Source organism: Haplochromis burtoni, unplaced genomic scaffold, assembly GCF_018398535.1.
Source record: "Haplochromis burtoni strain Fernald_Lab_line unplaced genomic scaffold, NCSU_Asbu1 Contig_158, whole genome shotgun sequence".
NCBI classification, from domain to species: domain Eukaryota; kingdom Metazoa; phylum Chordata; class Actinopteri; order Cichliformes; family Cichlidae; genus Haplochromis; species Haplochromis burtoni.
In genome coordinates, this window is record NW_024582519.1 from 703490 (window position 1) to 730635 (window position 27146).

At 42.5% G+C, this 27146-nt stretch overlaps 1 protein-coding gene across 5 annotated transcripts in view; it reads right to left on the reverse strand.

Moving 5' to 3' along the window:
• Positions 1 to 820: 820 nt before the first annotated feature.
• The window catches only part of fam13a (family with sequence similarity 13 member A), a 49213-nt gene continuing 22887 nt past the window's right edge, over positions 821 to 27146 (reverse strand). For 2 of the 5 annotated variants that reach the window (XM_005932343.3, XM_005932342.3), the window contains exons 9-24: positions 23577 to 23618; positions 18823 to 18864; positions 18518 to 18712; positions 17471 to 17669; positions 9104 to 9263; positions 7030 to 7095; positions 5024 to 5237; positions 4808 to 4949; positions 4451 to 4532; positions 4091 to 4296; positions 3805 to 3888; positions 3405 to 3500; positions 2694 to 2777; positions 1856 to 2052; positions 1217 to 1318; positions 821 to 1102 (exon numbers count right to left, since the gene is read on the reverse strand). In XM_005932343.3, coding sequence (XP_005932405.1) covers positions 979 to 1102; positions 1217 to 1318; positions 1856 to 2052; positions 2694 to 2777; positions 3405 to 3500; positions 3805 to 3888; positions 4091 to 4296; positions 4451 to 4532; positions 4808 to 4949; positions 5024 to 5237; positions 7030 to 7095; positions 9104 to 9263; positions 17471 to 17669; positions 18518 to 18712; positions 18823 to 18864; positions 23577 to 23618 — 2035 coding nt within the window. In that variant the 3' untranslated portion in view covers positions 821 to 978. The remainder of the gene's footprint in view (positions 1103 to 1216; positions 1319 to 1855; positions 2053 to 2693; positions 2778 to 3404; positions 3501 to 3804; positions 3889 to 4090; positions 4297 to 4450; positions 4533 to 4807; positions 4950 to 5023; positions 5238 to 7029; positions 7096 to 9103; positions 9264 to 17470; positions 17670 to 18517; positions 18713 to 18822; positions 18865 to 23576; positions 23619 to 27146) is intronic. The other 3 variants (XM_005932344.2, XM_005932345.2, XM_005932346.3) reach the window with 3 other exon arrangements.

A 27146-nucleotide genomic window follows, 5' to 3' on the forward strand; every position in this document is an offset into this window, starting at 1 on the left:
ATGATTTCATTCACATTATATACAAAATACAATTTATGTACTAAAATGTACACACTCAGTTCATTAAGCCCGGCCAGTGTTTACATTCAGTGAAAACAAATTCACACTGATTACCATCCAGAAAATTGGAGAGAAAAAAAAGGGATAAAGTACTCGCTCACAGAAATGTAAACATATACGATAATCCATATTTACAAACAAACAAACTACAGCGAGGACCAGAGGACGAGGCTTCGTCGACCACGCCCGCGCTCGCCTCAGAACTGGCCTTGTCAGTGTTAATCGGTGTGAGCAAACACAGCAGTGATTTAAAGGGGACGATAGCTTATTTAACATCAAGTAAATGAGGGGAAAGCAGGTTAAGGCGTACAAAAACGCAGCAAGTGTCAGTGGTCATCTTGAAACTGGGTGATTTCCAGGAGATGAAAGATTTTGGCTCACTGTGTCCGCTCTGAGCTGCTGTCTTTGGGCCCCAGTGAAAGAGGAAACCACTTCTTTCAAACGATAAAACTTTTACAGAAGAGGATTTAATGCTGTGGTCACAAGTGAAACTTCGGTACTGTCAGCATGATCGAGTAACATCTCCTTTAGAAAAATACACGCGATCCTTAAAAAGCAGCGACGATTTTATAGCTAATGACCGAATTATCAAGTGTTTTGGGTTCTTTTTGGTTTTTTTAAGACTTCTACGGCTGTGCATGACACAAACATTCAAAATAAATTATCAGCAATACAAGTGTGATTCAGTTTAGTTTGTGCGTATGTTGCTTCGTCCGGAGTGACGTCCCCTCCTCGAGGTGAGGTGACGACAACGTTTTTCCAGGCGCAGCATTTGACGGAGGGAAACCCTCGAGCTCGACGGAGCGCGTCAACAGCATCCAACAGTGAGGAAAACATGACTGTTTCTAGCAAGGTGAGATGTGTTGACTGTGACACTGGAGACACAGCACCAGTCCTCTTATTGAGTCTTTGCTTTATTCAGATGAATTTAGTTGAGTCTCTTTTGCTGATGAGCACTTCGAGCAGCCGCAGTTTGGCTTTGACGTGCTTGTATTCGTTGTACTCCACAGCCAGTGGGGAGCGGTCCTCCTTCTGCACGTTCCTGCAGGAACAAGGCGGCAAACGTTACGACGCTGCGAGAAAAAAACCTTCGTGTCGAGGTTTCTCATTATGCAGTTCCAAATATTTGACATTGACAAACTCTTTTTTTTCTTACCTTCCGTTTTGTCTAAAAAACTGGTCCTCAAACTCTTTCAAGTTCTTGCGAATCCTCTTCTTCTCCTCTCTCGTCTCTTGGAGCTGCTCTACAAGTTCCTGCCTGTGGGGTGAGGAGAAATGTTTTTTTAAATGTCTCACAATAAAATATACACAGACTTCCAGCATTTACAAAAAAAACCCCCTAAAAATCAACAACTTTGGCTCTGTTTTTGTTTTTTTTGTATTACACAGGTCACACAGGTGGGAGGCAACTTGTCTCCAAACAAATTAAGTCTGTCTTGGACTGACTGCAACTGCTCTGCAACACAATGGCGAAAGTTTGTAAACAACCGCTGGCTGATAAACACTTTGCTATTAATTTGAATGGGTGTGCGCTGAGTGTAATGTTTCTTTGCAACAGGGGACTTGATTTAATTCGTTGCCAGATGGTTGTATCCTGGTTATATTCCTATATAAAGGCAAGGTTACTGGGCAACTCTGTTTAGAGGAATTTCTAAATTTGTGCTCTGGTTGGATTTCTGTGTATGTAGACAGTGATAGATCTGCAATTTTTGCTGAGTTATCAGGATTAATCCTCTCAAACAGACCCAAATCTGTCACAAACTGACAGTAAAACGAGCGTTTTGCGAGTACTTACATAGTAGCTGAGTGCAGGTTGGACAGCCTCGTGTCCATCGTGTTCTTGGACGGGGAAAGTTCGTCCACGGGTGAAATGAAACCATCCACTTCCTCATCTGCGTGCTCCAGGAAGCTGAACACGCCGATGTCGGGTCGCACGGTCACGGTGAACTGGGTCTTGGAGTCTCCGTCATCCTCCGAGCCGTCCTCTTCCTCCTACAAAGAGAGTGAGGGAGGCTTTAGTCTCAACGGGCTGCAAGGGAGGGGGCAGAGGGTCTCATCGTGCGGTGAGCGCTGCTGCAGCAGGCGGCCTCCTGGGCTCAAATACTGCAGGGCGTGAGGATCGTGCAGTGTTAGTGGACAGAGGTTAGAAATCACCGCGATGGTCGTCATTTGGAATCATTTGTTTTTATGAATGGAGTTAATCAGGCAACCTTTATTCAACTAAAACTGTTCAATTAATACAGAAAATTAAAAAAAAAAAGTTGTCCACAGAGTGCCTGCAAACAGTGCTGGAAAAATAATGATAACAATGATACATTTTTAATATACTGTATGCACATATTTGCTGTTTAGGAAAAATAAACCAGTATTCCAGCCTTGTATTAGGCACTTAAATCACAACAAGCTTTAACCCATTTTATATCCACTTACATCATTACATCAATCACAGAGTGATTCATAGATCAGCAACTACTGATTCAACACTTCTACAGTTGCCCAATCAACAGGCAGCAATCAGGCTCATTAGAGGGCAAATGGTAGTAAATATAAAGGGGGAGGAGGGGTGGGAGTTTAGCAGGTGAGGAAGAGGGAGCCGGTTCACTGATTATTAAGCAGCAGCAATGGCTCTTCACCTTGATATCATCGAAGAAGAGTGCGGTTTCACCCTCGATAATGGGCTGTAGGAGGGGACCTCTGCGCTTGCTGGAGGGAGAGCCCTGTGGTGACGGTCGAGAAGGAGGAGTTAACCACGCTGAGACGCTAACTCTGACCTTTTTTCTTTCTTTTACAGTACTTCACACTTTTCTGTCAGGTTTAAGCACATTTAACGGCTTTTGTTTGAGCTCCTCTGTCTGCTCCTCTGCGTCTCCATGTCAGGAACAATATGGCAGCAGGCTCAGCCTGCGTGGTGCGGATTAGATGCAGTGCATTATATAATGCACATAATGCAGATCATGTCTTACATCATAAAGATGTTCAGTAAATAACTTTACTGAGAGCTTTACACTTAGTCCATAAGCAGATTTATTTTCCTACATTTCTGAAATATAAATATGTAAAAATACATTTTAAGAACTTGCTGTGTTTATTTTCCGTTTATTTAACTTGGCTGTGTTGTTTTTCACTTCCTGAGCCTCTTCAACACTCTGCTGTCACTTCCCGTGACCTCAGCCTGTAACCTCTGACCTTGCTTTACGAGTGCACTGAAAGCTGCTTCATGGCTGCTGTCCGTTCCCAGCAGCAGGTGCTAAAGCCGGCACGAGCTGGGATTAAGTGTCTGTGCATGTTTTGAGAGTGTGGCTTTAAACCCGGCAGCTAAAGGGAGGCTGGGATGTGATACTTACTATGACAGGAATGGTGGAGGCTCTACACAGGATCTGCTTCACCAGGCGATATCTGTCGTACACTGGCTTCATGATTTGCCTCTCGCTCTTCGTCATCTGCTCCAGGTGGGGAGAACAAAGATACACTGTTAGCACAGTTTTAGCAAATTTCTGTCATCCTCTCTACCTGCACGCTAACTAGCTACTTTGCTAACATAAAACAAAATTACAGCAAAACCATTTTTCTTCACTATAAGATCTCTGCAGGGCGTGATATGTAACTGTACTGACAGGAATAAAAATTACGGCATCTGGATTTGGTCCAGACAAACTGATATGGGTTCAGCTTTATTTGTAAAACTGGGCAAATTTTTGCATTTAAAATGTCTAAAATAAAACAAACACATGGAGGGAGGCTTACCGGTCGGCCGTGGATACTCTCGTAGTAGAGAAGAGCTTTCTGCAGGGCGACTTTCTCTGCGGCGATCTGCTCCCGTGTCATATCCTGTTAGCAGGAGACAGGAAGTGAGTCGCTCGCCTTTTAAAAGTGACAAGAGTTCAGTCCGTGTTGCTCGCAGCAAAACGTATTTGTCTCTGTGTGATAATAAATTCAGAGTGTGCAGTCTGCTTTAAACATGTAAAGTCTTTTGGCTTTTAATGTTTTATTCCATCGTCTGTGTGAGCGTGCGACATAGCCGCGGATTTACCTTGATGTCCTCGGGGCGGTTCACCTCGTCCCTCTTCTCCTGCAGCTTCTTCTGAATTCCTTCCAGGGTGCTTTCCACCGGCGGCTTCGACGCCTTCTCCTGCTGAGGTTTCTTCTCCAGCTGCGAGCCGAAGCTTTTGGGCAGCGTGTTGCTGCGCTGGCGGGGCTGAGGCGTCAGGTCCTCCTCAGACTTCATCAGCTTGTGTTCTGGTGAAGAAGACGGGAACCAGAGCTTTTCAGTAAGTTGTGTAGAAAGGCGGGACGAGTTCGGAAGTGATCCAATCAGGAGCAAGTTAGATGCCTGAATCATGACTAAAACTAGATCAAAATCACTGTCAGAATGTGTGCGCCTGTGTGTTACCTTTTAGCTCTTTGCGAAGCCTAGCCAGTTCATTCATCCACCGCAGCACTTCTGGGTTTGCAGCTTTGTCACTGTGGGAGGGCTGCGTGGAGGAAAAGAAGAAAAAAAAACAAAACAGATGATCAGCTGCTCTTTCAAAATAAAATACCTACAATTACTGTTCACATGAGGATAACAGTGTAAATCTGAAGTAGGGCTCTGCCTTGCTAAACAACAAGGCAGAGCCCTACTTGGTGTAATGATGCACCTCTGACAGTCAATATTCTTGTTTATGTTTCACAGAAACATCATTACAGTCTGACTTTAAGGCGCGGGGCTTTATTAACAATGACGAATGAACCGGTCGTTACTACCTACCCTGTATTTTCGCTCCTCTTCATACTTCTCCTCAAACCTGTGGATCTTTTTCTTCAGTACATGAATCCTCTTTGTGAGCTGGGCGGAGGTCAGCTCCTCTCTTTCATCATCACAGGAGCCAAGCGATGAACTCCGCCTGCGACTGTTGAGATAAATGATGGTGTTACAGCTCCCAGTTCCTTCCTTCCAGCTCTGCAAAAGCACACGTCAGCTTACCTGATGAACGAGTGAGCGTTAGGTGGCGATGGAGGCACTTCCGTGTCATCCAGGTACTGCTGGGAGTGTCCGTAGGCGTAAAACCGAGGGGAGACCATCGGGTCGCTGGACTCCTCCAGGAGCTGGCGGATCAGACGCCCCCCACAGTGAGGGGACAGCCTGGCCTCCTCGCGGTCCATGCTCTCCCTCTGCAGCGAGTACGCCGGGGTTGGTTCTGAGTGACACAAAAACAAAAATGTCAAGATTTTCATCGCACTTTCATAATTCTGCACACGCAAGACATAAGAGAATGTGAAAAAACAGCAGATTAGTCAGCACATTGGCACATTCGTGCATGGAAAGTCCTTAACGTTGGGACAATATGATGCTGGAAAACCAGCCGCATTGAGAAAAGCCTTCTTAAATCCGTTAGTTCTGCCAACCAAAACAGGCACCGTCATCAACTTATCTCTACTTTAAAAATCAAGAAGACATTTAACTGGAGAAAAATACTGCCAAAAAAAGACTTTACAGGTGTGATGTTGTGCAAGATAATATATAAAAGCACTAAAACATCCGATGTGAGTTCATGGGCACTGTTATCAGAACACATTCAGCTGCTCTTTGGTGGCTAGCACGCTACCGAATGTCACATTTCACATATTTTCCTGTTGGGTTATATATGTATATTTGTGAAGTCAGAGCAAATATAGGAGGTCAAAATGTGAAAGTGTCCTGGGAAAGCCAAACAGCATGCACGGCTCGTTTTCTAAAATCAGCCCCGGTTCTCATCCTGAAGACGCCAGACAGCGACTTCTCTCCCTGCTAACATCATCTCGGAGCCTCTCTGGCTCTGTGGAAGGTTCTGGATGTGCTGTGGGAAAAAAATAAATAAAAAGAATTTCCTCTGGGGCTCAGCAGTCACAGATGTTGCTCTGAAACTGTGGGTAAGACACACCCACCCTGCCTCTCTCTCTCTTTATTCATCCCTTGGTTACAGAGTCTCCACTCTGGCAATAATTATGCTTGGTGAAAATAGCCGTGCAGATACCCCTGACAATCGCCGGGCTATTAATAAAGCCCGGCACTCTGTGGGATAATGTCAGGGCGTGACCCCTGATGAGAGGTACAGTGATGAGCTTGTGTTTTAGTTTCCACTCGGCACGTTGACAGGGGAACGGCGCATCTGTCCGAGCACGTGTGCGTTAGAGAGAGCGACAGAGCAGACCGAGGATGATCTGATTGTTTAAAAGTTAAACTAGGAGCTCTCTACGAAATGTCTCAAAACATAAAAGTCAGCAGGAACTCTGATGTAGATTTCATGGAACAGGAGACACCCATAAAATCAGGTGTCGGGTGATGAAAAACATGCGGGGGAGACGTTACACCGAGAAAACAGATAAAAGGGAGTAAAAACAAGCGCTGAAGGAAACCAACTGTCAGTGTAAACATTCAAGGTGTCAGTATGCAACCAGGAAAATATGCACGCCCTGTCCAACACCGCACATGCATATTTTTCTTAGCTGGGGTGGGTTAAGGTGTATGAGAAATGATTTAGCTCAAATTCCAGCTCGGGAGTCCCGGGGGGTCCTCCTTCACTTCCAGGTACGTGCAGTTCATCGAGTAGCAGGGCTCTCGCTTGTTAGGGCTCTCTCACAGCAAACAAACCCTCAGTCAGACTGAAGGTCTTCCTTTGAGGCCTATTATCAAGCTTAGTGCAGTGTAGCCGGCCAGTAAGGCTTCACGGCATTTGAAATTAATCCTTTAAATCAACTGCTCGCTGATGGCTGAGGATTAACCGGACTAATGAAACAAAAAAAATACGCCGGTGTGCCATTTCACTAAAGGTCGTGTGTGCGTGCGTGTGCGCAGGCGTGCCACCCTTTGCCACAATGTTCCCGATCACTCAAGCATGTTGCCATGCAGCGGTAAAAGTCAGACAGACAGACTTTCCTTTCTTTCACTCTGGCATCTCATTCGCAGAAAAGGCCAGTCAGCACTGACAGTGATGTTAGTGGGAGACTTACCATCGCAACAACTTGGATAGAAAATGCTTTTGAAATCAAGGAAAGGGGAGTTACAAAACGGAGAATCTAGAGGAACAAAAGAGGGAAATGGGGGGGATGGAGAAGGAGCAGAGGACAAGATGAAGGAAGAAAAACAAAGAAAGACAAGTAAGAAATAAGCCAAAGAACTAGCAGGCATCCTTCCTGCTGAATTAGTTACTGGAAATTAAACATAACACAGACACATAAACTTTAATGAACTCGTGGGACATGTGAGATCCATAACTCTGTCTCCCACTGTCTGAAAAAAAATCGGCCACTGTTGTTTCCACCACCGCTGGCACACAGGCGGGGGACACCAAATATCAGGTCATGCTAGAACTTTACTGGGACAAAGGTCTCCAACTCCTGCCTGAAGCCCTCATTCACCCACATGGCCATTTGGCCCGCAGTATGCCTTCTGTACAGTATGCAGCAATTCCTCACTGGCACTCTGTGCTGATGAATAATCTTGCCAACTACACGGAAATACAGTTCAGCTTTGCACAATACTTGCACGCACAATACTTGCACGCACCATGACCAGCGCTGCTTGTTCTCATGTGAAGCAGCCTGTCACAGCCAATCATGCAGGCGCCCTGTTTCCACGAGCTTAGTTATGTATTCAGGACACAATGTACAGAACACAGGGGAGGTGGGGGGAGTTTAAGGAAGAGGAAGAAATTGGCAAGATGCAAAGGATGGTATACAAATGAGTAAAACCACCACGTGGACTGAATAAAGAACTGTAACTCACTGCGGTGTGCCTCACTAGAACACAAATTACATTTTAACTACAAGCATGTAAGCACACCGTCTACCAGGCTGGGCAAAATCGCTCAAACCATGACTTCAAACAACCTAAACAGCATAATATCTCAGACACAACACTTCACTATGAGACAACAACAAATCTAAAGCTTGCTGGTGTTTTCCCTCTATGAGGTCCGGCCGCTAGAGAGCTCCACCAAACACGCAATTGCCCACTAATGCTCCAAACACGCGGCTGCTGAAACTGACAGGCTGCTTGCATGGAACAGTTTTGATTCTTGCTTCAAACAGGAAGCAGCAGGGGTGGCGGAGGCAGTGAGAGTCAAAGCCAATCGCCGCAGCGGAAAGATGTCAACACAACATGCAGAAACATGTCCTTCCAGTGTGCGAATGAACACGTTGGCCATCATTCCAGAGTACAGTTCAGCAAAAGCCTTGGCTTTCACCAATCAACACAGAAACCTCCACCCTTGCAATACTCTGACAACACAATCGAAAGTGCGCACAGCGCAGTCACGGCACAAACAAACACATTAATAACAAGCTCGAGAGAGGTCTGACGGCTGAAGGAAGGCTCTTTTTGCAAATTCTCTTAACAGTAATGCCACTTGATAAGCCAGGATCAATAAATTAGGATCCCGCGTACAGCTGACATCTCAGGCACGTGCAGAGACGTCAACATTTAAATGGAGCACGAACTTTAACAGTTCAGCCATGATCAATAAACTCTCCAAACCTAACCCAAGTTTGTGCAGCCAGCTGATTGGTACGCTGTTATCGCCATCCATGCCGACCCTTTAATGATTGATTTGTGAGTGAAAACAACAGCAGTGGTCATCTGTTGCTAAGCCTGCACACAGGCGTTCCACATAGGTGATAGATTCTGCTAGAACCTCACTGTTTACTCTTTAAATGAAACCACAGATCGAGTATTTGCTGCACTTTCATATTTTGCTCATGGGACATCAAGGCAGTACTGCAATCCTTCTAACCAAGCAAACAAACACATCTCTGGTGTCTCTCCTGCAGAAATAGTTAGCCTAGGGAACCTAGAGGATCTTTAACAATTAAATTCTGCAGGAAAAGGAGAAGCAGCATGCTTCAGGAGGAGGAGCAGATGAGGCAGCAGACGGTGTGCAGCTGCGACCCAAACACCCAACCTGGGGTGGAGGATCCTGAACCTGCTGTCTGGACATGTGTGTCCTTTTGTCCAGACAAACTGTAAATGGGCTAAAAGCAAAGGAAAGAAACATCTAAGCAACAGCCAGGTGGTCTCCAGGCTCACCTCCCCAGTTGTTGTCCTCAGTCAGTGCTGTCAGGTCCAACCGGGGCACGTCCTCACAGCTTGTCTTCTCGCAGTCTGAGTCCGGGCCGCGCACCTCTCCGCCGACCCTACCCGCGTCACAAGTGACCGGCGACTCCTGGATCTTCATCGTCTTCAACGTCTGCACAACCATGAGAGAAAAGAAACGAGCGCTCAACAACAACAGGCTGCCTGTGAACACACTCTTTAAGTTGAGTCACACACTCCCTCAGACTAGCCCTGCCCTAATGTAGGGGGCTGCTCCCTGGCTGCGATTGGCTCTCCTAGTTGGTCAAAACATCCTCCCATCTGTCTTTAGCCGACTGCTAGAGAGCAGGAGCGGCTTCGCTCCGCCTTCTCCTTCATCCACAGGATTCTCCTCACCCCTCCCGCTCTTCTTTTCCCCCTCTCTCTTCTCTCCACGGTAGATTTCCCTGCTTTTTCTCTGGCCTGACATGCATATATTCCCCACCCGCCCAGCTCTGGACTTGTTTGTTTAACAGCAGCAAGAGCAGAAGGGAGGGGTGTGCTGGAGACACACAGAGAGACAGAGGAACAGAGAGCGAGGGAGGAGGGGCATGAAGCAAGAACAAGAATAAGCACAAATCGTGAGCCAGCACACGTAGACTGACTGAGTGAATTTTTTTGCCCCCCTCCCTGCATCTCTCTCTGCAGACAAAAAAATCAGATGAAGCAAAAGAACTTCATGTAATCCACTTCCTGCTTCCTGATTTTTTTTAGTCCACATTTTTACCCATCAGCCTCTCCCTCTTTTTCCTATTTTTAGATTTGAGACTATCCAAAAATTCCACTTTGCTTATCCGAGATCAGAGCTGTTCCGTCAACCTTGGGCCATACTGTAAATAATTTAGTTGAAAGGACTCGCACTTGGCAGCTCATGCATTTTCATCAACATATCAGTTAAATCTGTCCAGGCATGGGACCAAACTAGTTTTAGGGAAAACAAATCAGGACTCACAGCTACTAGACGGCTTAGAGGAAAGAGCTGCACTGTAAAGTAGCTTTGTTTTGTTTTTTGGTTAATGATAGTTGTTGTTGATGATAATGACAGATTACTGTAGGAAAGAATAATCAGTCTCAGGTATGTGCATATGTATCATTGTGGCTTTAGCGGAGGGCGCAGGGCCCAAAACAGCTCTGATGTCATGTGAACCACAGAGGATATGACCAGGATCTAATGATGCCTAGAGGGAACGTGCAGACTGTGACGGACAAACAGAAGAAACTTCCCCCTCGACGCGCTTACCGTCACTGCTCTCAAATCAATGTACTCACAAAGTACACACACACTCACAAACCACGCAGCATCAGTTTATCTAAGAATGAATGCCTCACATACACCCCCCCTCATACACACGAGCCTTTAAAGCGCAGTGCACCATACTACAGCACATCATCCGACATGTTCTCAGTATTTCTTTACATTGTCAGACAAAGGCACTTTTGTTTGCCCCTTTGCAGCATCTGGCACATGCGTGACATGCCCAAGTATTTGTGAGTATTTATTGGCTCCAGTCTTATCAGACGCTTTCACAGAGTCCCACAAACGGTCAGATCCACTGTGGTCTTTGAGTAAAACAACCTTCTCCTTGAATTGATGTTTGTTTAGCTTGTTTGAAGCCAGTCCTGTCTACTCTTGTTTCTTTAGTGGGCGAGTCTTCTTCATAGCTGAATAACAGGTAAACTGTTCATATTCAGAAGGAACAATTAATAACTCTGAAACTTGACCGTCATTATTTCATTTACAAAAGGCATTTTTTGAAGCAGGACTTGTATTCTAGGAAAAACATTAATACGGAATAGCCACACCCACCCTATGAGCTCTGCAAATTAGTCCCAGTGGATGTGTTTACAACAATCCCTGTGGTCATAAAAACAACAACATGAGAGTGGTTACATCTAATCCGACGATCTCCTTTTTTGCAACTCTTAAATTAAGGTGAGACCTAAATAAGACCTTTTATACATTTAATTAAATCCAACTGGGACACAAAATTGTGAAAATCCAAACAATGACTGTGTAGTTTTTCTTATCTGACCCCAAAGGAGCCAGAACGCCTTCAGCACGTCACCCTTTTTCTCCTCACACCCTTTTATATGTAAATGACGTTTCAGAGTCATAAACCTTCTGCTCGCTTTCAATGCCTGATTAGCTCATCCTACTTGTTCTGGTACATTTGATTAGCTGACAGTAAAAGTACTCACAGAAATTCTGCTGTAAGGAAAACAAGTTGCGACATGTTCATTCAAACTAATTTATTACAATCACGAATTAATTTTAACCGGCTTGACTTAAAAGACTAGTCAGCTGTTTGGCAGGCAGCCAGTGCTCTAAGAAAGCTCTGTTCAAGCTTACTGTATGTATCATTTATAGTTGGCAGCAAATTGAGCATTACATGCTACCATTATCACTTTCCCCATACAAGTGTACTGTTTCGTGATAACAGAAACATCTTTCTTTAAGTACCCTCAAACACTTATTTTGAAAAGAAACTTTAACTAGACTAAAAAACAAAAACAAAAAACAAATAAAACTTGTTAGGGAAATAAGGGTTTGCTTCAGCTAGTTACCATGAGTAGCTAGTTTTCTTAACAGATGAACTGACTCGTGACTGTGACTGTTGAGAAACTGGCTTGAACCAGCCGGCACCAGGCGGGTCAACTTGTTTTCCTTACTGGTTCGTGATAAGCCTGATTACCCATGATCAACACTTCCAAGTGCATCAAGAACAATTCACTGAATGGTTGATAAGCAAATTAAATTACATCCGTGGATTGCTGGCTTGTTTAGAGAACAAAGAACCTTCCTCAAAAGTAATTTAACCAAGACAATCCTTTTTTTGTAGTTTTTAGTAGCAGTGAGTATTGATTACTTCTATACTTGTCCCTTGTTAGTTACTGTGCTTTATGTTCTTTTTCTAAAGTGTTACCAGTGTGGCAGATGGCCATCAGACAAATGAAGTGTGCACTTATCATGTAATGTGATGAGAAGCAGCAACAGCGCCGGTTCTGTTTTCTCAGAGCAACTAATCAAACTGATAAAAGAGAGATGCTGTCATTTACTTCACATTTACTTGACACCTATTTAGCACAGTGATTATTATTATTAATATTTATTACTACATTATTTATTGTTTTATTGCTTTATTATTTTGATTATTTGCACACAGTGATCAATATCAGATCACACACACACACACACACACACACACACACACACACACACACACACACACACACACCACCAATATGTCCAGACAGCACTTCATGATTTAAAGCATGATGAGGTGCAGCTCGTGCTAAGAGCGGTGAAACACTGACAGCTGCTATAGTGGGGCTGTGGTGTGTAGATGGGTTAAATGGATGAGAAGATCTTTTTCAATAAAGCATTAACTGTTTTCAATGCTAACAACAAACCCACAAACAACCCCACACACAACACACCACACACACACACACACACATCACACACACACTCACACACACACACACACACACACACACACACACACACACACACACACACACACACATTTATTGCAGCGGTTCTCAGATATTTTGGCATGCCACACATTGGAAGGCAAAAATTCGAGGCCCCCACACTCGACAGGTTTATTTTTTCGAACTGTCATCTGACTGTTACATGTCCGCGGTCACTCTGCATCCCACCAGCAGAACTATTGATTCCGCTGGTTTGATGCTATTGGAATATTCACAAATACCATGCACTCCTCTGTGTTTGTATCCTCTGCGTCTGCAAGTGATGTCGAGAGAAACTCGCTGACAACTAAAAGGCTAAATCCTTTCAGTATGTATAGGCCAACATGTACAACGTGCAGAACAGTATGCACTACTGTGTTTGGCACACAGTTACTGTAATGGCATTGTCACAATCATCTTATAAGCGAATCCGGCTTCACCTGTGCACATGAGCTGGTGAAAAACACTGCGACTTTCACTTCCCACTATCAGTTTTCTTTTGCTGCTGGCACAAAATGTTTTGAAGAACTGCCAGCTAACAGGGACTCGAGCTGCATCTACACACAAACTTATGGGGACAAACAAAACACCAGCACACTAAGCTTAACAGTGCAGTGGTTAGGACTTTAAAAGATAAATAACCAGCAGTTGTGAAACAGAGGAAGTGAAATTCTTTTACTATAGCGCCTAACATCTGCCTCAGTTAGTGGAATAATATAATGATTATACTGAAAGTTATACATTTATATCAGTGGAATAAATACAAATTGTTGGATTTTAGAAGATGGTGACTGGCTCCCTAATATTTCTCCCAGGTAAGCACGACACGCTGAGCTATACTGCACAACTTTTAGAAACTTTTGAGGTCAGCATGTAGATGGGGTCAACCGTGTTTGTGTGGTGCTCAAGTGGCAACCCGGGCATTAACCACCAGCTGAGAGGATGCCGCACCAGCCTCCAGGGTTCAGCGCCATGCCGGCTCCAGATGGCCGCTCTGTGGCACAAGTGCGTTGGTGATGGCAGAGCCGGGGTCCGAGCTGCGATGAAGATCCATCTGTGCTGCTCAGAAAAATAGCCACCATATTGGTTCAGCACTCCTGACGACATGAGTCATGCTAATCATGTCATGAGTGTGCTAGTCTAGATTAGAATCGGAGACGAGCAGATGGAGAAGGTGGCTTGTTTCCTTATGCTCACACCCACGGCGCCACTAAGCTTAAAATCTGTACTCGGTGTTTCAAAGAGCAGAAAGAATAAGGATTTGTTTGTGTCAGAATATTGATTGGGGGGGAATCCCCTTTCACAGAAAGGCTAAAAATCTCCTTTTGTTTAAGGTGACATTTTCTGTGGAACGGTTCAGGAGTTTCAGTTCAGCAAAAGCCAGTGAGTGCTGCAGCCAAAAAAAACACTGATGAGAAATCACACTGGTCAAAACAAAAGCCAGTGGTTTTCACAATTTTTGTGTTGTTGTTGTTTTTTTTAAGTGATTTTTAAATTTCAGACACAGGCCACAGTCGTGTAGTTGTGTATCGCTCTGTATCGGTCTATTGATGGGCTGGGAACCTGTTTAAGGTGTACCCACCGCCTCGTGACCCTAAGCTGGATAAGCAGTTAAAAAAAATAATGAATGGATGAAGCTTTGCTAAGCCCCTCCTTAGGACGCCCACAGCTTGCAGAACAAGAGGAAATATTGTTACACTGTGCCTATGGAGACGACAGATAACAGTAGATATCCTCGTAAAATAGAGGAGGGTGTCTTATTTTCTTTTTTAAGTTAAAAATACAAACGTAGTCATGTTAGATATTTATTAAACAAAGCTGAATCTACTGATTCAGGTCAAATCAGAGTGTGTGGTGATCTTCCAAAGTGTTGCCAGATCAACTCGGGACCTTTGGGGGTGTCCTTTAGTGTTTGTGGTGTTTCAGGTCATGCGGGTTGTGGGGTGAGTTTAGAGATCAGGTCAATGCCTTGGGCTTTGTGTTTGAGGGATTTTCCTGTTGGGGGAGGTTGCAGTTAACATGAGGAGTGCGCATGGTCTGCAGGAATGTTTGGGAGGGGTGGTATGTGTGAAAGCAGCATCTACATCAATGCTAGGCCTCAGGGCTTCCCAGCAGAACACCGAATTATCACTGTTATTCCCCTGGTTTTAATCCAGAGGCATATATCGCTCCTCTTGTACATGACCTTTCTCAGACATTTCATCGTTTGCTAACTTTCCTCTCTTTTGTTTGACCTTCTCTGTTTTTTGGACTCTGTCTTTGGTTTGCTCACTTTTTTTTGCCAGCCTGCTTACTCTTGTCCCTTGTATAACAACAACCTGCTCAACAACATTGCTTTCAGGTGAACTAGTAGAGCCTCTGTGTGCCTGAGCATCTGCGTTTCTGGTTATCATCAGATCTTTTATCAGCAAAGTCCTTGAACTATTAAAACCACACACATTCAAACTGTAATTAGCTAAGTGGCATAATTTTGCAACTGTTTATTTATTTATTTTTTAATGGGTTTTGCTCTGATGAGCTCATCTTGTTTTTGCTTTTAATTTCATTGGACTGCTTATATCATGCTCGACAAACCTAAATATGTGATAAAGGCCACTTGATCACTGAATGTGATACCTGACGTGGGCTTACTGTTGTCAGTCTGTGTCAGGGGGAGTGTGCAAAGCTACTTTTCATGCTGGTCACCTACACTTGTCAGTAAAGATGCACAAAGATTAGCAGCTCCTGCACGCTGATGCTTTAGCAGTGCAGTGTGTATCAGCTAATCATCTTAGCTTAGCACGCTATCCCGTTTAGCACTTAACCACACAATATGCAAAGGCCATGAAGATTCTTGGGTACGCATCAATTTTGGCCTGATGATGTTCACTGCAAGAAACAAAGTCTATACTGAATTAAAACGTAACTGAGAAATTTCACTTAAAACCACAAATCTGAACTTCCCAGCAACTGCAGAAGTCAAATAGTCCAGAACATGCTGCTTTATAACACCTTACAGACATCTGGGAGCTAGCGCCTGGCATGCAGTTCAGTGACTCTTGACCTAAAGAGCTGGCAGTCACAGAGACAGCTGTGCCCACCAACGGAGACAGATACTTACAGTCATCTAACCGTCCAATCACAGTGGTGCCAGTTATCATGCATTCACCGTATGTGTGTCAAGGGACTCTGTGTCATCTGTGCTGTTGCGCAAGGAGGATTCACGGAGGCTCAAAAAATAAAAACAGTCTGCACTTATCGAATTCTGCTCACTGAGTGCGAGTGTGTAAACGCAACAAAGCTATTTTAAATGAGACGAAACGGTGCGGCTCAACTTTACATCAGCAAAAGTCACTTAAGAGCCAACAAGTCGTACTCAAGAGTCTGCAGAGATCTGGTTACTACAAGTCTGAGCCACAAGCACCACACACCGTGACCTTGCTGTGACTTTCAGGGCTTTCACACACTACCTGAATGCTGAGTATACTAAAGTAATTTTTTTACAATCAGACCATTAAATAAACTATTAAAATAATTAATTACTTATTTAACATATAAAATGTCACAGTTGAAAAGCTCCAATTTGAATATATTTACTTGTTTAAAAACTGAACTGACAATAAATAAGTTGCCAAAGTTGTAAAGCTCATTAATCAAAGGCCCATTAACTAACTGAAGTAGCCTTCTCTCTTATCTTTCTCTCTCAATGTGAGTTTTGAGACAAAAATACTTTTTCCTCCTCACATAAAAATGAAGACAAACAAATGTCAGAAAACAAAAAGTGCTGGACTAACTTCACCTCATTAACATACTGTAAAAATCAAGTAATTCCACAATTTATTACCCAATCCTGAAAACCCACCCTTAGATATTCTATGATGTAGTTAATATATGTAGCAGTAAACTCCAAAACTCAATAAATAAATTCTTTTTTTTATTCTCAGTTACTGAAACGCCTGCTGCATTCAGCTACTACAAAGCAAACCTGCTGCTTAATTTAGAATCAAGCAATGATCTCATACAAGCGATATTTTTATATTGTTAAAACTGAGCTAATTGTGTTTATAAAAAAAAACATAGAATATAAACACACAAATGATCAGAATACATTTTTTTAAACTGCCGTATTTAAAATGTTTATAAATAAAGTGGCCAACAAACATAGAACTGGTGTATGACTATCATCAAAACATTTCTGTTTTGAGGTTTTTTCTTTATTTTCAACTTAATATTTTCTCTTTGTTTGTTGAAACACAGCTGTTGCTATAATCAGCCAAAGCTTCCGCCCTTTTAAATCAATAATTTTCTTTCCACTGAATTTAATTCCCTGCTGCCGATCACTTTTTGCGTTGTTGTTAATGATCCGGATAAGAATCTCTGTCAGTAAGTATTTTACTACATTTTTAAAAAGTACTCAGTACTAAAGAAACCTCTGGACTCATGTATCCACATGACATCTAAAACAGATAAAAGCAGCGGCTAACTGCACTCTCATAATTGGCCTTTACGTTTGAAGGAGTGGGCAACAATTAGCATTATGTTGCACATTACAAGCTGGTGTCTAATGGCAGAGCACCATTAGGATGCTGCACAGCCTCCACTTAGTGATTCTTGTCAACTGCAATAGGCAATTATCTGCGGTGACTCAGAAACAAGGAGGGCAGGGAGTTGAGATGAATGCTTCATTCATCATTGGTACATTAGTTTGAGAAGTTGTTGCATGTGGTGAAGCCATGTGCACAAGGGGAAAAGAGGAATGAATTCACGATGATAATATTATTAATAATAATAATTATAATAGTAAAGAAGGAGGGAAAATGTCACACTCATAAAGATGAAAAGAGACGGGGAGTACAAGGTGTGACTCACTGCGTGGGCAGCCGCGTTCTCGCTTAGCTGCATGAGAGTTGGGCTCTTTTTTGGCTTCCTGGGTTTGGGGGTTCGCTCAGCGTGACTTCTCTGGCCTTCCTGTGAGTCCACACGGCTGCTCATGTCTTCCCCCACGCTGCCTGAACTGCTGCTCGACGGGACGTTCTCCTTGTTGGTGTCTCCTGTGACGGAAGGCGCTCTGTTGTCAGACGAAAAGGAAAAGGGTGAGGAAATAAGACATCTGCCTTCCATCGGACTCTCTCTCTGCTCGCCTTGCTCGGTTTTAAATCAGATTAAAAACGGATGAAATGCTTCTGGAAACCAAATGCCCAAGGTCATTCCGATGCGTTTTTTATATGTTCTCAAGCAGCTAATGTGCTGTTTAGTGTTTGTGCTAAGTCTATTTACTGTCCTGTCTTATTAACATTTTCTGCTGTTGAGACACTCCCCAAATTCCACGTGCCGCTGATCTCTCAGACTCCACCAGGTCTTCATCAACAAGGATTAGCTCCTTACTGGAATGATACCAGTTATTATGGCTGCACACTAAAGCTCTCCCCACAGAACAAAACTTCACCACTGTTTACTGAAACTGAAACATCAACTGAAAGTATCATTGTAGTATCACTGCAGGAAGCCTCTGAGGTCAGACCTCCATAATGAAAGTGGGCGCCACAATGGTGGAGTGGTTAGCATTGTTGCCTCACAGCAGGGAGCTCCCTGGTCTCGACCCTGGCCGGGGCCTTTCTGCGTGGAGTTTGCTTGTTCTCCCTGTGCCTGCGTGGGTTGCCTCCGGGCACTCCGGCTTCCTCCCACAGTCCAAAGACATGCAGGCTGAGTAACCTAGTGAGTTTAAATTGACCATGTATGCGAGGCAGAGGCTGTATGAACGTGTGGTTAAAGTGCTTTGAGTGGTCAGTACGACAAGTAAATTACAATTATTTTGCTTTAAGATGATAAATGAGGAGAAACACGATGTAGTGCTTCCACTATGAAGGCCACTTGCTGCAGGTAACATCGATTACGATTATGCCACGCCCACGGTACCTGTTTTTTTCCCTGTGTTTCTGGCCCTCCTCCTGATGCTGCTGCTCTCTTTGGTGCCTACGTCTCTGCCTCGCTGTTAGTGTCACCCGTGAAGGGCACGGGGTCGATTCGTGGGCGTCTGAATGCTGATCCTCTAAGGGGTTCACATCAAAGAGGTGCTGCTCCACTGCTGAGCGTATGGTCCTGTCCAGAAAACTTCAGGGAGCAACACAATGAGTAGATAAGGAAATGCACCATTTTACGCTCTTCACTGTTTCATAAGAGCTTTTGGTTTTTATTTTTATTTTAAGCAGAAATATACCTACTTTACCACACCAGGTCTGCAGTGGACGGGCGAGAGGTGGTTACTGAAAGAAAAACAAGAAGGGAAGCTTAATGCGCAGAAACAAGTGTTCACATAGGTCACTGAGCAACACTGAAAATCCCCCGAGGCTCACGTTGTGGCCTTTGGTGATCAAGTGCATGGGTGAGAGGTAAACTCAGCTGCGTTCAGAGCTTAAATGGATCCTTGGGGAGCAAAGTGACTGGCTTCCATGGCTACCAGTAAGTCCAGCAGCAGAGTACACGGTCATGGACCTTTATACTGATCTCTGACTTCATTTTGGTTTTATTTTTAACGCCCTCTGTTTGTTAAATACTTGTAGGGTAAAGCAATAGGATTGTAAACTATATGCAGCATGAAATGTGTCTGTAACCTGTGTAAGTACCTGGATTCAACTGAATACTTGTAGAAAAAAACATAACACCGCTGTTACATCACCACTGCTTAAACATCTTTAAAAGGTTTTATTCAGACGTCTGAAAATGTTTCGATGTTTCAGTATTTTCCCTCCTACAAAGTCTAACTGAGAAAAAACAAGTAAATAAAAAATCTTAAACATTATCTTTTGTGACCGTAGGGTTAGGATGTAAAGGGTCATTTTCTCACATTTTATAGGTTACAGGGTGAATGAGTTTTAAGTGGTTTCTTTTTGGTCTTTTTTTTTTTTTATTACATATTTAGCTAAGTGTTAGATCATAATTACATTAACACATTACTCTAGTGACTAAGTTGGCACAGCAAAAGAAAAATCCGCTCTCCTCAGGAAGTTGCTTTGGCCTCGACCGACTGATCGACATCATGTCTGCTTTTCCTGGACTACAGCTTCCTCAACATCTTCGAGGGTGACCTCAAACGAAATCTTCCATAAACAGTGGTGCTGACAGTAATAACAACTGGAAATGGGATCGCTGATGAAAGACCAGATAATAATGGCATGATGGTGTACTGTGAAGGTGACTGTGGTGGAGCTGTGTAACATGCCACAGGCATGTACTGATATTACCAAATCTATAACAAATCTATAAGGCAGGATGCCGGGCCGAGTTAAAAGCAAGCCTGCTGCACTGTGTAATAGTAACAAAGTTGTAAAGTACTCACAAGTATAAGGAATTCAAATAATCCACATGGGATTTTTTTAAATCTTCTGTTTCTCTACTCACAAATACAAATTCCTGAAAACAAAATCACATTTCTCTTCAGTGCAGTTTCATTTTTAACGGAGGGAAAAACAGAAAGGGGAAGTTGTGACAGAAGCAGAAACTGAACGCCTTGGTTATATCATGTTAAGAAAATTGCTACCGTGTAACAAATCTGCGACAAGTTAAAGGGATGGTTGATTCAGTGGCTGTCACAAATGTCACATTTTGAACATTCGATCTATACTAAAGCCTAAAATACGACAGACGTTTCTAGAGCTGTCTACAACTTTCTAGGGCTGTGGCCCATGCGAAAGGCAGGCGGGGGTAAAAGGTGATAAGACAGTCAATTACATATTTGGTCTATGACTTGATGACTGTCATAATTCAAGAAACATTTATGGCACTCTGACTAACAAACCAAGGCCATGCTCTAAGTTGCAAATATAGCACCATGACAGTAGATCATGGCTTTTTTTTAGCTTGCGGCTGCTTACAACAAAAAAGTTGTGTACTACTGTCTGTTCATCCTGGACCATGACTTCAGCTTGAACTGTTTCCCATGCGAAAAAGATCCAGATTTAGATGTACAGGAAGCTAGGAAAAATGTATTTATATCTAAATGATCCCGTGACTCTCAGATTCATCTCGGGATACGATAGAGCCAACCAATGGAGTAACACATGATTATTTGTCTTCTTTTAACCTAAAAAAAACCTAAATATGGATCAGAAATTAAAACCATACACAGTGGGCTGTACTCCAGTTAAAAATTCAGCAAAAAACATTCCATCCATATTGGTTTTTAGAGATTAGTCTAAACATTTAGACATTTAAGCTTAGCATCACTACCTACAAAAGATTTTGGTTCCTGAATATTTAGCAGCTATAGTCGAGCCAAATAGTCTTTTGGTTGGCACATGATATAAGAAGTGTTGCAGTTTTCTGAGGAAGATGGCATCACTTCCCAGAGAGCGTAGTGCCCCACTGACTTGGTTTCAGCTGAAGAGGTAACTGTAAAACCACTGTGGTATGTGACGGGATGGCTGTCTGGTGAGTAATAAAGACATTCTTAGCTATGAACTCTGGGAAAAATAGACCTGAGGGGCAACAGGGACGACTCATTACATCACAAGCGCAACAGGAACATCACTGCCAGGATATGAACGGGCAAAGTTACCAATCCTTTCTAGAAAGTACTCTAACATATAAAACTACGCCAAAAAGCGCAGGTAAACGGCAGATTAACAAAGTGAGTGTGAAATTTCACTGCCTAGCTGTAAAAACGTACACCGAGAGTCATTTCTGTTGTTACTCCATAACCACGGCATGAGTGTTTTGTCTTCAAACAAACTTGATACCATTTGTTTTAGTTCTACTATTTTTAGCTTTACACCTGAAGAGTCATGGAGAACAAGCTGCATGTCAGCTAACAGTTGTCTTGCTCAGGTTTGTTCCAGTTACTTTTGACTGAGACAACATGATCTTAAAGGTTTATGCAGCACCAAGGTGTGTTACACTTCAACATGCGTTCAAGTGGTAACCAGTTTTTCAGCCTAAAATTAGACTGGCATTTTGTGACTGAGGGTGGGAATTACAGGGAAACTGAATACAGTGCTCATGACTGTGTTTAAAGTGCCTGTGTATCGATAACTGATACACAAGAGGAAGTGATAATGACGCATGAATGAAGATGTCCGTGTAGATTCTCATTCATCCAGATCATGGTCGTCTTGAGAGCTTGAAAAAGAAGGAAACTGGACTTCGTTTGAGTTTCACCTCTCATCCAAGGTTTCTTCACCGTGGTTCCACCCTTAACCCCCGCTGATGGTAATGATCCTCGCCTTTTTTCACACCTTGGCTCATGGGATGACTCACATGATCAACAGTGATCCATTGACCTGTTCCAAAGGGATTAAATACCTGGGACTCGTCCACCTTTAGAAGCCTCTTGGATGAGAGGTGAAATGCCTTCACAAACTTAAAATACTAATACTAATAAATTCTTAAGAATAAATAAATGTGTTTATGAAATGTCCTTCTTTTCTGGCTGGTGATACTGACTGACTGGCCATTCTCATGTCTGTGCAATAAATATGAAGCCACACCCTATAAAGATAGGGTCAAAAGGGCAAATATCTATGCTGGCTCTGGTAACACAATACAAAGCTGTGGTTTCATCATGCATTATGGGCTCACTGTTTCTTGTCCAAACGCTGTAATCCTCGAGGTCTTATCATCCAAGAAAAATTCTTTAGCTTTGTACTTTATAAACAGGCATGAGAACAGTACAAGTCTTCTTTATCTTGATAAAAACAAACATTATTTTATAAAATCCTAAAGAAATATAGTTCCAGGCAGACTCAAAACATTAATTTGGACTTCCAATTTTATAGCGTCTGTAAGATTTGCTGAACTTTTAAGTCTGCTCTGTGACGATATGACAGGTCTTCTCATTTTAATTCCCCTATTGTGCATTTTTTTGTGTTTAAAAAGCCAACAGGGCAACTCTTTGTTGTAGAAAAGCTTAAGGACTGCTGAATTTAATTGCTTCACCCTGGACCCCCTAACTAAGAAAACTACTTTGCAAATAACAGTAAGACCAAAATAATGTGTTTCTCTAGTCAGTGGTTGTTTTGGTGTTTTAAAGTCAACAGGTCTTTAAGGCGTAAAAAGTGGGAACGGAACAACTCCAAAGCTTTCCCAGCTGAAGCTTATGCCAACTAAATCCCAGCACTGTGTAACCGGGAACGTTCGTTCAGGTAATCCAGTATTACACCACAGTCAGATGTTAGCCAGGACCTTCAGAGGCTCTTGGCAAATCAAAACAGAAAATAAAATAAAATGAAATAAAATAAAATACATCAATCTGTGATCCAGTCTGACCGGGCTGAGGTTAACCAACTAAGTGGCAGTCTGAGAGCCTTTGTATGTGACAGACTGCATGTAGACCTCAGCAGACAGCTCAGCTGTGCTTCCAACTAGATGTGTGCATGTGACAGTGGACAAGTAGGAAATGGAGTTACTCACAATGAACGTAAGCATGACAAGTGAGTGGGGATGGGAAGAGTTTATAGGTGATCACTTAGAGATACACAGAGAGAAACAATACTGCCTCAACTAAAGATTACTGTCACCATCAGTTATCTCTAAATTGTTATCCTGACTTTTAAAAGAAACATTGCTGAGAAAGGAAAATCCTCACATTTAGGAGGATAAAACTATTCAAGATTTTTTACTGGCATGAATTCATACGAGGAAGCTGGTGCAAAATATTTGCCAGCATTAAATATACTTTAAAAAAAGAGTCCACGTATGTATCTGTAATCAGCACATCATCTATGAACACTGTGTCTTTTGCTGCGTCCTCTACTTGGCCGGTGTTTCTGACAACGTGCTGTCTCTGCGACAATAACCAAACAGTGTTGAGCAAACTGTTGCATGTGCATGCTGCCCTGTTGCCCCTCTCACCGGCAGCTTCATTGTTTCTGATGATAATGCACTGAGGCAGCATGCAGCCACTTCCCCCACACCTCCGATCAAAAACAACACAGTCTGTTCCCATCCTGCCTGCTTTCTAACACATATACAGGAGGCCTACCTCATGTAGAAAGGAGATACTGGTCTGTCTTCATCTTGGGAGCTGAAATATGAAAACAAACAGACTTAATTAGCGTGCAGGATGCGCAAAGTCCTGTGAGATCAAAACATTACATTTCCCCACACAACAGTAGATTTCCCTGCAGCTAAAAAAAGGACATGCACAAGACTGGCTTTTGTCTGCAGAATAATGGCCATGCAGTGCTACAGATCAGTGCCTTTGTGGAGCTTGTCTCGGGTAATTATTATAAACCAAGAGAACTATGTGCTGCTCTGGAATATAGGCTGAGGTGCTACTGCTGCTGCTGCATGTATGCCAGAAACACAGGGTGAAATTATGCAACAATAAGAGGAACTCAACCTTGGCACTAATTTTGAGGTTGCCTAACTTTTTCATATCCTAGTTAAAAAATTTCACAATCGCCTGGTTTTGTTTGCCTAAGCAGAGCTCAGTTCTTTATTATCTGAGACAAGGAAAGAAAAAAAAGATTGGTACAAATATGTGAACTGTTGTAATGTTAAACCTTTAAAAAATGAAAAAGTGCTGACAGATCTCAGTAAGGTTTCTGTATGTTCATTACATTTAGTATGAGACCTTTTAAATAAATAAAACCGATTCATCCACTTTACGAATTAATCAACAATTTTCAAGAAATTAGGGAAACAAAGAGGCATGTTTTCAGTTTAAAACACTGTGACTTATTACTACTTTTTATAAAACTGTTAGGACTTTATTTGGATGTTTCTGTAAGAAGATAGTAGCTGTGTAAGCAACTCTTACAGTGCTTTATATTTAGATCTAAATAACATTGGGACAAAAGGTTTGGTTTACCAAGTGCTGACAAAAAACGGAACAGCAGATAGCTTTGTAATTGCAATCCAGTGCAGGCTTTTACTTTGATTTCAAAACAATCAGCTAATTAACTACACAGAGAGTCAGGGAGAAAAATAATGAGTCACTACTTTTACCATCTGATCATCTAATTTTATAAGTTTGAACAAATATGGTTGTTAAAAGCAGGGCACTTGACCTCAGCAGTGTTTCCTATGTTTACTCTTTGGGCTTCGATTTCAACATCTTGCTCAAGGGCATTTGGAAATTTGCAGGACAACTGCTAACCTGCTCTGCCAACTTACTCACAGCTGCTCTAAACAAACAATTTGACCATAAAATATGGTATTTGTATTCTACTCAGCTCTATAAAAGGAGTATATTGTATGCACATTACACTATTTATAGTATACTTACACTTTAATTACCCAAACCTGTAATAACTAAAGCACTTTTGTACTTTTGCTGCTAGTTAGAAGTCAAGCTGTCTCTCTAAGTCTTAACAATCATTATTAGATACAACATTGCAATAATTTAATCTAATATGGTAATCTGACATTTAATAGGAAAACTAATTGTTGAACTAATTAGTATTACAATATTGGTATAAACATAACCCTTCAACTTGCTGAGTGGTTTTTATAAAAAACAAAAATTCATGCGCATGCATGTTTCTCCAAAAAAACTAAACTAAACGAAACAAAAAATCTCAGTTTGTGTGGGAAGGAAAACAAAGATGGCAGTCTACACACCTGACAGGTTTAATATGAACATTATTTTGAATTTACAGTGCAAAGAAACAATAACGTGATAGTAAAATAAAAGATAAAGATTAAAGATGTGTCCATGCTCTCCTTGTGCATGAATATGTTAAGTTCAACGTTATATTTTTAGAGCTGCGTCCACACGGGAAACAATTTGCAGTGATGTGGTGACCACAGACAGAAGAAAGTGAATGATATTTGGCAACTCCAAGCCACGACGGGCAAAACAACTGCTAGCGATGTAAAGCAGGTCCCGAGATAAATGTTTCTCAACTTCAAGCCGGTACAGGGTTACCTAGGCAACCAGATCCTGAAATGCCAGCTAATTACCTCCAGTCAGCGTCACAGTCATGTGTAACAAGTGCATTGCTTCAATGTGCGGACGTAGCTGTAGCTGCCTGACAGCACATCTCAGGTGATGTTACACAGTAGCATGGATGTCATGAAGTAAATGGTATTATAATGTTACTTTACATAGGAAGTAACTCAATACTATAAAAAGAGAGAAGTAATGTGTGTGGTGAACCCAACACTAATCTCTCCAGCAATAGTTCCCTATCCTTAGATTGAAGCAAACTGATCAAACATACTCGTTTGAATGTTTATATATCTCAGTATGACTGTCAGATACATAAGAACATAAACCCTATGACATCAAACAAGCACAGTTAGTCAGCAGCTTGCACATGTTATTGTGGATCAGATTCACTCAATATTTAGTACTCTACTGCTTTGCTACGTGCTGTTCCTGCAATTGGCTTACTGTAAGCAGCGGGCATGTTGACGCGAGGGCGGACCACTTTGGCCATCCGGGCAGCACATCAACAAGTTCAAAACAAAGGATTTCGGTTTCAAGTCAGGCACGATCAAATTGGGCCAAAGTTTACTGAGCTTCAAAAGTCTTCTTAAATTGGCCAATGTACGGAAAATGTGCATACACTCCTTGTTTTAGTGAAGGGGTACTTCAACTACATAACTCTTCCAAATTCTTTTGCAGCTTTACGGGTGAGTTTTTTTCTCCCCCACATCCGCATGTTCTTACCGGGTGTTACACAGTCTGGCAAGCGTATTAAAATAGTGCGTGCCGTCACTGCCGCTGTGAATTGCAAAAGAAAAAAGCGGAAATCCTGCTTACCCACTACCTTACTGAGGGGATAACAAGAAGCTTTTGTAGGCATACTCCGACAATGCCTGATCCCTTTGAGTTAAGTGGAAAGCTACTAATGGCAAGTTGGTCAATCTGGACACGCTCTGCTTCTTCAACATTTTTAAAAATGTGTAAAACCCCCACAAAAAACGTAGTCCCGATGTTCACCTAAAAAAATCTAGCTGTAAGTTTTTTTGCTTTCACCGAGTCCTTGTTTACCTTGCCCCCCACCCCAAATTTCTCCATTACACACGACAACGACAACAACAGGAGACGTACGATTAAAAATCTCGACGTGAACATTTTCCATGACATTACTTTGTAGGTGCTGTCACTGTGTTTTGCATTGCTAATCTTAAAATTAAGTTACGTAAACCCATTATCTGAGCGGGTGCTGCAAACATAAAGTGGAATTTAGCATGACTTCACTGAATGCACAAACTTTTTGCTTTTGCTTGTACTGTATATCCTTTATATTCACTACATATTTATTACATTGTTAAGGTAACACAGAAGCTCAGTCTAGATGGTTTACAAATGAAATATGACAGTCATTAGTTATTAGTTTGATAAGCACAAATCTGATCAGAGCGCCAAGCAAAATATTTACCTTACTTACAGTGTGAGTGACAGCTGACGGCCACCGTCTCATATGAGTGTTGGGAAAAAAAATACACCAGTATGCAATTTGTTAGAAAACCAGTTTGATCTAGCCAGCAGCTTCTTTCTACAAATACAGTGTGTGCTGTCTGATGTTCAGGCTGATGGACGGGACCTCCTGACAGGCGGCCAACAATACTGCTAACCCACAGGGAACCTGCATTCACA